Genomic DNA, 11,057 nt, shown 5'->3' on the forward strand with positions numbered 1-11,057 from the left:
ATCCGAATATTTTAACAGCAAGAGTGTGATCTTGTGGGCTTTGAAAGTGATGACACTGTCTCATAGAGCCTCATAGGCCCATCACTAGGTGACAGATACTTCAATATGTTTGGACAGAAAGGATAAGAAAGAAAGAAAAATGGGCCCCAGCACGAAGAGTACTTTTCTTGTGCAGGGAAAAAGAGGCACTTGTGGTTGATCTTGGATGTAGCGTCATCAACATAGAGCAGATTTCAATTCATGGTCACACTCCTGGCTGGAAATCCTACTCATCAGTTCTCAGGTCACTGCTGTATGAGGCAGCTGGACCAGCAGAAACACACCTGAAATTACAAACATACCATGAAGCTTCAAAGATGGCAGGATGGGAATCTTCTGAGACAGAAAAAAATGGTGCATAATATTAATCCACACTAGTCTGGAAATAAACCAATAAACTGTGTCTGCATCTACCTGACATGCGATGGGTTTTACCTAAACATCTCAGAGGAATTCATATTAGAATATTCTCACTTTCTACAACAGCAGTGTTATACAAATGCTTTCCCACCTCTCAAGTGCTACATTGGCATCCTGCCTTTCTCTTAATATTTAGTCTGCATTAAAACTGAAGCACAAATGTGAGATTTCAGGACTAAATCAGGACAAAAAAATTAAAGTGCTCACAGCAACATGATGATGGAGATCAGGATCTGGTCAGACAAGAGAAAAAGAGGAAGATGCTTTCAACTTATCTAGAGCTCTATTGAATAGTTTTTCTGTGAGTTACCTCTTTTTTACTATTTGTTTGGACTATAAACTCCCTTTTTTATATAATCTACTCCGTCCCCTTACAGGTGAGGTGCTAAACTTTTGTGGCATGTTAAAAAACATTTTTCATTATGACCCCCTGTGGAACAGCTTTCAAAGACAGTTCTTATTCATCTTGAGCCATTTGTAATTTTGTTTTTGGTTACCTTCTTATAATTGTTTTGAGTTTTCTGTTGCTCTTCATGAGACCAACAAGCCTCAGTAGTTCATGGAACCAGGTCGTAAAGCTCCAACCTTGTCTTTACAGTAGTTTTCTTGCCTGAACCAAGGTGGGTTTCGCCTCAGCTGATGTGTCTGTTAGCATAATAACTGAAACGTCATGAACAGATTTGAAGGATTTTTTAAGTCAAAGAAATGTATTCCGACCATCATGACCTGTTTGGATATAGAAACCACACTGGAGCTGAATTCACTCTTTGTGTCGAATGTGCTATGATGTGCGTCTTTGAGCGCTCAGTTAATAGATGATCAGCCTTCACAATTATGAAAGAAGTCAAGTTTACACACACACTTCCGCACCTCGGTGTATCAGGCACTTTGTGCTGATGACTGAATGACCTTTCGCTGACGCCCTACTTCAACACTTATCACATGATTACTGCTTCTGTTCAGTCGTCTTTCAAAACCTCATTTATGTTCACATTCCCTTCACTGTAAAGGTGAGTGGGCGGCGGAGAGTGAGAAAAGAGAGAGGGGGAGGCGGCTGAGGAGCGAGGGAAGCGGTGAGGGAGCAGATCGTACGCAGGCTGGGTAGGGTTTGCACTGAAATAATCTGCCGGCGGCAAATGATTTTCTACTTCGGATGGAATTATGGAACTGAAGAACTTCTGTCAGGAATCAGGTAAAATCTTTGATATAATATATATATATGTGCTTTAAAATAATTTTGCAAGCAACTTTATCAACAAGTGCTCTGAAATATTTTTAAAATTGAATTTTATGAAATAATATTGTAAAAAAAAAAGTGACGATTACAGAACACTTCTGCAGTTGGGCTAAAAATATGAATATGCTAATGCTGCCTTGTTTATTTCGAGCGGCCGTACGTGTGAAGTAAGAGTGTGAGCACGAGTGCTCGTGTGTGTGCATGTGCTTGTGTGTACATTCGAAGACGCCAGAGAGGTTTCAGTGTTAAAGACAGATGGTCACTCAGCAGAGTTGTTCCCCTGCTCCCTCTTTCTCGCTCCCCTCCGGGTGCCACATCCTTCTCCTGTCACCTCTCCAAAATCTTACCTAATGCATCTTTTCTGCTCCAGTCCACTGCCGGATTTCCGACAATTCCCTGATTTTCCCAAACTCTTCTTCTCCCCAGATACCCCTCTTCAGCCGCGTCAGGTTTTTTACTGAGCTAGGGAAGATCGGGATGCCTTCTGACAGCCACTGACCCTGCTGACACCGTGGAGACTTCTGGAGTCAGGGCAAAAAAAAAAAAAAAAGACTTGTGATTGACAGCTGGAGAAACATCTGAATTTTTCAGCTGCTGACTATTCACGTTTTCTATCTGAGAACAGCAAGATAGTGTCAACTAGACATCAAAATCTGACTATTTAACCCTTAAGAATCTGTGAGTTTGAAACCCCGCTCTTGCATCATGCATGAGTGCCTAGTCACCTTTAACCTCCTCGCTCTGCTGGTGGTGCTGTGGGGCCCGCTGGGCTCCAGAGGGCAGAATGACACAGAGCCCATCATTCTGGAGGGGAAGTGTTTGGTGGTGTGTGACTCCACGCCTTCATCCGAGCCTGCCGGGAACGCCCTGGGCATGTCTGTGAGGTCCGGCAGTGGGCGAGTGGCCTTCTCCGCCAGTCGCCAGACCAACCACGAACCCACCGACATGAGCAACCGCACCATGATCATCTACTTCGACAACGTGAGTTCAGTCAGGCTGACCTTGCTTGCCTGTTGAAGGTCAAAGCCTGGACACAACCCGCTTTCTAGGTGATAAAGCTAGTAGAACCTTTTAAATTAGATTTCAACTGTAATATAATAGGTTGGCATGATACCAATATCACACACTCAATATTGTTTTCCAACAAAAACTATTCAATACCATTTTCAATAACACAAGGATAAAAAAAATGCTGCAATAGTTAACATGAAAAACAGAATAGTAGTAAATTATATGATCAAATAACAAAAAAAATACTTGCAAATAAATTCAAAATAAATAGCCTAACTAGCTGTTTATTTTCTTCTTCTTTTGCTTGAGAAGTCTTGGAATCATATCATCGTGAGTGTTTGAGCTGTCATTTTTAGTTTTCAGCTGTTGGTTGTCTTCTCTCTCAGTTCACATCACGTTGAGTCGCATTAGCGAGCTAAAGGCTAAAGGCAAAACAACCAGCATCCATTGAGCAGCAAGATAAACATGTTTATCTTGATCACGCTGAAGTTTTTGTATACATTATACCTTCATCTCAAACCATTATCAGGCTACAGCCTTTGAAATAGTGACATCAAAGGAGAAAATATCACTGAAAAAAATGAAAGAGTTAAGTGAAATTCACCAAGCCAAGACAAAGGTAATAATGTGTCAATATGTGAGACAAGAATTTGTCATACAGTTGAACAATACCAATTCCAAGTCTAAATAGCCAAAATTAAATTACAAATGTCACAAACTATGAAATCAAAATACTTACAAAGTGAATTGGTGGACTAGAGCTATCATTGACGTCTCATTCTTAAACAGCAACAATATGGAAAGGATTGATCATATAGATTCAAATGAAAGAGGACTGAGCCAAACTGTGGTTCACCAACGTAATCTCCATTTCGGATACATACTTCAGACACCAAAGATTGACTCAGATTTGGTCAATGATAATAATGAGTGAGGTGTGGGAGCTGTGTTTTTGAAGGTCCTTCTTTCTCCCTTCGGTTCTGACTACAGATTTTGGTGAACGTGGGAACTCATTTTGACCAGGAGAGCAGCGTCTTCCTGGCCCCGAGGAGGGGCGTGTACAGTTTCAACTTTCATGTTGTGAAAGCTTACAACAGGCAAACTATACAGGTATGCTATCTTTATCGTCACCACATGTCACACTATACTGTTTATAATATCTCAGTGGCAGTCTTTGAAGATTCTAAATTAACATTCAAGGAGAGTTTTCACTGATACTCACTGTGTAAAATTGTTGAATGTATATGGCTAGATAAGATATATATTAAAAAAAAATTTCCACGCCAAAAATACTAGTAGGATACAGTTACATACCAAGCAATGCAAAACTAGAGAAGGACTCAAACATTGTAACCTAGTTACATTGCCATTTTTACCACGATATTGTTGCTTTTTGTTTACGTTATCAGTATCATTGGATACCTGTTAGCATATGAAATATCATTGATATTAATGGGCTCAATGGGACAGCAGGTGGCAGTAGTGTCGAGACTCACTTGCACATGAGTGAGAACAGCTCCTTCTACAGCACCACAAGTTACAAATGTTGAATCCAGATGAATTGATCTTTGTCAAAACTTCAGTTGAAATCTCTTTATCTTGAGTTATTTTGTGAAAAGACAGGTGAATAATTGTTGATAAAACGGTAACCTCCCAGGCTGAGGTAACAATGAGGTCCACGTCATGAAGAAGAAAAAGTGCTTTAGTTAGACAAAGACTTCACTGTCTCCTTGTTAAATCAGCCTTCTCGGCATTGAAGCAAATTCAGTCCCCAATGGCGCCTTTGGCTTTTTATATCATTAAGTGGGCAGCAGAGTTGGTTCTTCTGTTCATATTGTGCCAGGAGCTTATTGAGGGTTTGCTCAGTTTTTCCTGAAATGTAAGTAGAGCAATACTGGTTGAACACAAGGGGATAAGAAGGATCAGGATGCTGAAGACAGATTAGGGTGGAGGTGTCTGACGTGCTGTGGCAACCCCTGCTGATGTTACAGTGACCATACTCTTACCATCTGGATGAGCCAGTGAGATACATTCACGGCAGTAATGGGCGGATGAGGCTTCATGAAATAGTGTCCTTATTTTCAAAGCCCACTAGATGGCACTATCTGCTGTAAAATCATTGGACGGGATAAGGCCCACTTTCATTTTAACACAAGAGTGCCATCTAGTGGACTCTGAAAATAAGGACACTGTTTCATGATTCACAGTTACTCCTTCAGGGACACCACACAAAAAAGCTTGTTTCTTTGCAGGTGAGTCTGATGGTGAACGGTTGGCCAATGATTTCAGCGTTTGCTGGCGACCAGGATGTGACCAGAGAAGCAGCCACCAATGCGGGTCTGGTGATCATGGAGAAGGGGGACAAGGCTTATCTCAGACTGGAGAGAGGAAACCTGATGGGGGGCTGGAAGTACTCCACCTTCTCGGGGTTCCTGGTCTTCCCCTTGTGAGGGTGATGGTTGGAGGGTGAAGTAGGAGTGTGAATACAAATATGATAAATAGTTTGATCCACCGAATGAACTAACAATGATTTAGAGAATCCTTCTGATGTAAATTGGGTCTGACCTCAACTTGCATGCAGAGATACTACTGCAGTGAACAGTTTGGCATTGACTGCACTGCAAAAAAGTCACCATATCCCCTCAGTTAATGCATTTAATCCTGCTGAACACATAGTTGGTGTTTGTTTGTGTTGCCAGCAGGCTGCAGGCAGGTGGAGCCCCAAAATTATCGCAATATTCAACAAGTTTATCTGTCAAGATTCTGTTAAATGAAAACCTTCCATGGTGTTTTTAAGCCTCAGCAGGCTTTTTATAAGGGACATTTTGAAATATTGTGTCAACTAAATAACAGTCATGTTAGATTTAAAAGGAAGAATCAATTCAAAATAAAGGTTACCAATGCTTAATGCTGCATTTTTGTAGAATGGAACTCTGAAACTACACATCACATGTTTTCTTATATTTGGTTTAGTGTGCCCCGATCATCCCTCACCATTCTACTGAAGCTCTGACTGCATGACTGCATTCACGATTCTCACTTTGTGTGTAACCAGCTCTTGGTACTCAAACGCTCAGGGTCAGCAGGGGGCCTTTACTGTAATCCATGGCCGTACTTTTGCCTTGTGCAAACTCACAGTTGGATGATATTAAAATGTGCAATCATACTGTAGAATGTTCTCACTGTTGATATTGATATATGTATATAGAAAAGAATTATGTTATTAGCTATATGAGTGATGTGAGCAATTGCATACCTCCATTTTCAAAACAACACATGCACCATACTCATTTCTTTCCTTGTAGCTTTGATTTGTGCTGGTCTATTTCACATATTGAAAGATAAAGCTTGGAAGCAAGGCTCCAAGAAACACTTCTCCAGCATGATATCTGATTTGATTTCCCCAGTCCTCACATGTCTCACAGAATAGCATTGCTGGATGATGACAGTCATGTAGGGGCTCCTTCCTACAACATCCTGTCTTGTTCTCAAGCTCCTCATCTGCTAATGCTAATGCACTTTTGAATTGAACATTCATTCATTCATGTGCCAAAATATCACGATATGGTTAGGGCCTCTTTGGGTCCAAACGTGCTGCCCTTGTGTGGTGTTCCTAGTCTGCATTGGTCAGTAGTGTTGCAGTGCCTGAGACCGTCTTAGTATTGCAGTCTAAAAACTGTAATGGGTTCTTTTTTTGTCAAGACCAATTAAGTCTTTTATTTTAGGAAAAACCACCATGTGAATGATACCTTTCTGCCCTTGAATGTACCTTATTTACATCAGAGATAAGGGGAAAAGTGGAGCTCTGGCTACCACAGTCAATCTTAATGTATGTGCGTAATGTTTTAGGGGTCTTTGTCTAGCTATGTGGTCACAGAATCTCAGACAAACACAGACAACGGTTACTAAAAAGGGATCTGATTTCAGTGGTGTTCCATAGGTTTGTTTGGATTTACAGTGGCAAATGAATGTGTTCTGTTTTCAGCTTGTTCTTGGACTTGGTTTCATCCCTAAGTCTTGGTCTTGTCCCAGTCTTTGTATGCTTTGGTTTTGACTCAGAGGCAGCGTGAAAGTGGTCATAATAAAACAAACTTTATTGGGTTTTGAAGGGCCCAGTCATATGCCCCGCCCACTGGCAAGGTATTCAAATTTTGCCCCACTGGTCTCCACTACTACTCTACTAGTCAGTAAAAAGGGTCTAAGCCGATCAAATAATTGAAACCTTTAATGGTAATGAAAAATGTGCATTTCAGCGGCAGCAAAAAAATATGTTTGTGTTTTTCAGATATATATGTAAATAATGTTTATGATAGGTCACTTACTTTTTATGCCAGTATTGGAAGCTAGATATTAGAGGCAATGCAGACATTGAAGTCAAATCTCAGGTGGTCAGAAGGACTCAGGGTCCGTCCTTACATACCATGAAACAATGCCATTTATGTTCCTTTTTTTTTACTTTCTTTAAATTGTTAGATGCAAATTATGTTATGAAAAGCAGAAACTTTTGAGGCCTGATTCAACGAAGAAGCCGATGCAGACTGGAAACTCAAAAACAGTGTCAAGATAGATGCACCTTCCATGGAGCAAATCATGATAAAGCCCTTAAACATAAAGCACTGGTCCCACCGCTCTTGTTATACAGTGTGGATTTGATTACAATGTTTGTGTGAGCGCTAAAAATAAGCATTCTTGTTCAATGTGCGAAACTGTGCTTCGTAAAAGCTTTGGTATAAAGAGCTGTTTCCTGTTTGCATTCACACCATATCTGGTTATGATCCGTGATGTTTGCTTCATGCAAGTGATGTCTCTTCCCACCGAAATTCAACAATCCATGCAAAATAAAACTGTCAAAAGGTGGTGAGTGTTTCATTTTAAATGAAAGAAGTAACTGCGTCTGAACATTCTGCTGTTGCTTCCCTGTGTGTGCTCCACCTGGCGTCATGGCAGCTGTTTGTAAATATAGCTCCCACCAGCAGTGCGTGGCGTTGGCGGGGACCAGGCAGAGCAGCGTGGGGCAGCGCGTAAATGTAGAGAAAGCACACAGTCCTCGCAGGGCCGCGGGCAGATGGAGCCTTTGGCGAGCCTCCTGATCGCTGCAGGGCCGCCGCACACGACCAAGTTTGAGTTCTGTTCAATCATCACGTTTGCTACTTCAAAAAGAAAAAAATCTCACTCTAATGTTTCCATTGACACCTGTCCACATGCAGAAGGTGTTTTGTGCTTTCAAAACTTGTGTCACAGAGCAACAGATGGGCGACATATATAGGTGAGCTGTTCATCACTGAAAATAGAACCTGATTCAAAGCAGGTGTGATTCTGAAAATATAGCAAATCCATGGGGTGTAGAAAAGACAGAAAAGACAGGTGATGAGATGAGATATGACTGTAATAGTAAGTGCTCTTTCCACAGAAGATGCATTGCAGATTGCACGCAACAACCATCCAAAAAACAATGTGGGTTGTTCTACGCAACTGGTGCCTAGTGTGCAATAATATTTTTAAAATGATAAAAGCTGTTGCAAATATGAATTCAACAATCTCTTAGTCACTTTTTCCCACAATGTTGTGTGAAAAGACCCACAGGGCACCAAACATTTCAATTTTGATTTCATTATATTTCATTTAAGTTTCCCTTCATGAAATTATTACAGTTTTGCCCTTGATACTAGTGATGGGTTGGTGAGGTATCGTGAGACTGTCTTGCTGGGATGATGAAACAGTGTCCTAATTTTCAGAGGCCACTAGATGGTGCTCTTGCTTTGGAAATGATGTGAGGTTTCATTGAATTTGTTGTTCAAGTCCAAACGTTTTACAGCAGACAGCGCCATCTGGTGAAAATCAGGATACTGTTTCATGAAACCTCATCAGCCCTTCAATACTGTGTCATGAAACTTCAGCTACCCATCAGTACTTGATACTGTACGACATGTTGTCTAAAAATAATTTCTTCTTTAAAAATAATTTGTGCCTGCCATGCAGTTTTATATGTTACCATAAAATATAAACATTCTGGCACTGTTTCTTTAAGTGGCATCACTGATAGAAGATGACACCACTCAAAAATTTAATTTTTTAAAGTTTTATGGTGGGAAAATGATGAATGTTTTGAAATAAATGCATTTGTTATGTCCCAAATGAAGTGCTTATGTGTGTCTCTGTCGTGAAGCCTCATCAACCCATTACTACCGTGATGAATGGAGCGGCATCTTCATTTTCAATGCATATGGAGGCTACACCCAAATATTTTCTCACACTGTTTGAATATTGTCTCTCAACCAGACTACTGGACTCTAAACTGCATGGCATCACTGACAATACCAGCTCAATGAAAGCAGTGAACCTGTGAAAATAAAACCTCTGCGGATTGATCTTAATTCTGGCATCATTTTGGATCTTAGGTGGAACCACTTTCTCCATCTTTTAATGCCAATGTCTATTAAACACAGTGGTAAAACAGATGGCGATTTATGATTTCATCTTTGCTCATCTGCTGGGGATTTTCTGAACACAAATGTATGAATCTATTGTTGTATTTAATCATAATGCTTTGAATGAGATATTGCTTGGGGGTTTTGAGAGCGACCGCTGGCGTAAAACACCGGCATAAATAAATAAATAACCAAGAGCTCCGGGCAAAATGAATAAAGTAGTTGATGTCAATAAAAGTCTTTATTAGATCAAGGCTCTAAAAATATCTTTACAAGTTAGACATTGGTATTGGTATGCAGACGAAAATCTATACCAATTTTATTGTGACGTTCAAACAAACATTTTTCAATCTGGGGTATTTTTTTTAAGTCTCCAAATAATGTGACTGTTCAACATAATATATATATATTTTTAATTTGACTAAGTGTCATCATCGCAAATAAAATTGAATTGCCTTACCTTTCCTAGTTTCCTCACACTCCTCTACATCATCATTCTTTCCACTGAGAGAAAAACATTTTTTTAATCACCTTGTGTACAATCATGAAAACCTTTTTTGCTATCATTGTGTTCTGTTTTCAGCTTGTATGGGGCACCAACTAGTGGCCACAAGGGCCCTTACAGCTTCTTCTTTAGCAGCAATTTCTCAAGCAGTTTTATTTTGTACTTGTTCAATAATGATATAGTCAAATCTAGTTGACTCTGAATTGAAGGAGCAGTGATGTGTAAGGATAATAGTTTGCTGAAATACTGTACAATGTGTGGATGTTTGTGATCTGAGAGAGGAAACTAGAGTCTGCATTATGCAAATGTCTTTATACTTTAGGAAGTACTGTAAAACAGTGAAAACGAACCGGGTTCAGTCAGAACATTTTAATGTCATAATGCAAGTGTTGTGTTCTAATAAGCCAGAGAGCATCATGACCTGCCCATTGTTCTACTACAAACAATCAGATCTCTCCATGTCTGATTCTAAATCCATTCTTATTTTATTCATATTAATGTATTACAGGATAAAAAATAAAATAGTATAAAGCTTTTTAAAATGTTTCCAGGTTGAGTGGGTGATGTGAATGCACAACTACTGCACAAGGAAAATGAAATTAAACTGCATCTAACACGTTTTTAAATCAATTTATGTTAAGTACTTTGGAAGCTGGGGTGGACATCTCACAATTAAAGTAATCGAAACAAAAGGTACCTATCTTTCTGAATGTCTGGAACAAAATTCAGTTTTCTTTGAGGACAAGAATCAGAGACAGATGAAGTTCTCTCTATTAATACACATATTGGATGCATCCCTTTTCTCTTTCGGTTAAACGGGCTGGAGTCTTAAGTTAAAGGGCAGGAGACTCCCTGGACACCTCATCTCTGGGCACCTATTGCCACGCAACACGTGTGGGAGGAAATCAGAGTGCCCAAAGGAAACCCTTGTAGTCACGAGGAGTCCATACAAACTCCATACAGGCCACCCAGGTTAGACTAGAGCGCCTTTATTCTTCGCTGTAAACCCACAGTAGAGTAATGGTGGATTCGAACCTTCCCACAGAGATCTGATCGCTGTTTAATCATCACAATTTCTTTGTATTTATTAAGTGCATTCCCTTTTATATCCATCATATAACGCTCTAGGAAACAAAAAACACTGCGATCGTGAGATTAGAATCCTCAATAGTTTATCACAAATGGTTCCGCAAGTTAAATGAATCGAGCATCACCTTTTAGAATATGGACTCGGCTGTCGCTACAGCGACTTATGCTGGAAAACGATCAAGGACCGTGTTAATAGCGCTGAATAAAACCGAAACCGTTGCAGTGGTGTTAACAGCGTGTGCGCTTTCTTGACCGATCATTCGCGGCAAAAACACGGCCACAGCGCCGCTCTATCAACTAGGCCGCATTATTGTTCTAATCCCGCCCT

At 40.2% G+C, this 11,057-nt stretch overlaps 1 protein-coding gene across 1 annotated transcript; it reads left to right on the forward strand.

Annotated features, from left to right (window-relative positions):
• The first annotated feature begins 1,485 nt into the window (after window positions 1-1,485).
• cbln12 (cerebellin 12) lies at window positions 1,486-7,591 on the forward strand. Its single transcript, XM_053882526.1, has 4 exons — window positions 1,486-1,651; window positions 2,123-2,677; window positions 3,698-3,817; window positions 4,960-7,591. The coding sequence occupies exons 2-4, from the start codon at window positions 2,402-2,404 to the stop codon at window positions 5,155-5,157; spliced, it is 594 nt and encodes a 197-aa protein (XP_053738501.1). The 5' UTR covers window positions 1,486-1,651; window positions 2,123-2,401; the 3' UTR covers window positions 5,158-7,591.
• Window positions 7,592-11,057: the final 3,466 nt, after the last annotated feature.

Source organism: Synchiropus splendidus, chromosome 13 (genome assembly GCF_027744825.2).
Source record: "Synchiropus splendidus isolate RoL2022-P1 chromosome 13, RoL_Sspl_1.0, whole genome shotgun sequence".
NCBI lineage: Eukaryota > Metazoa > Chordata > Actinopteri > Syngnathiformes > Callionymidae > Synchiropus > Synchiropus splendidus.

Excerpts from the sequence above, each read along its gene's own strand:
- cbln12 (XM_053882526.1), top strand. The coding sequence starts at position 2,402 with ATGCATGAGTGCCTAGTCACCTTTAACCTCCTCGCTCTGCTGGTGGTG. Across the intron at positions 2,678-3,697 it reads TGATCATCTACTTCGACAAC|ATTTTGGTGAACGTGGGAAC; the intron begins GTGAGTTCAGTC and ends TTCTGACTACAG. Across the intron at positions 3,818-4,959 it reads ACAACAGGCAAACTATACAG|GTGAGTCTGATGGTGAACGG; the intron begins GTATGCTATCTT and ends GTTTCTTTGCAG.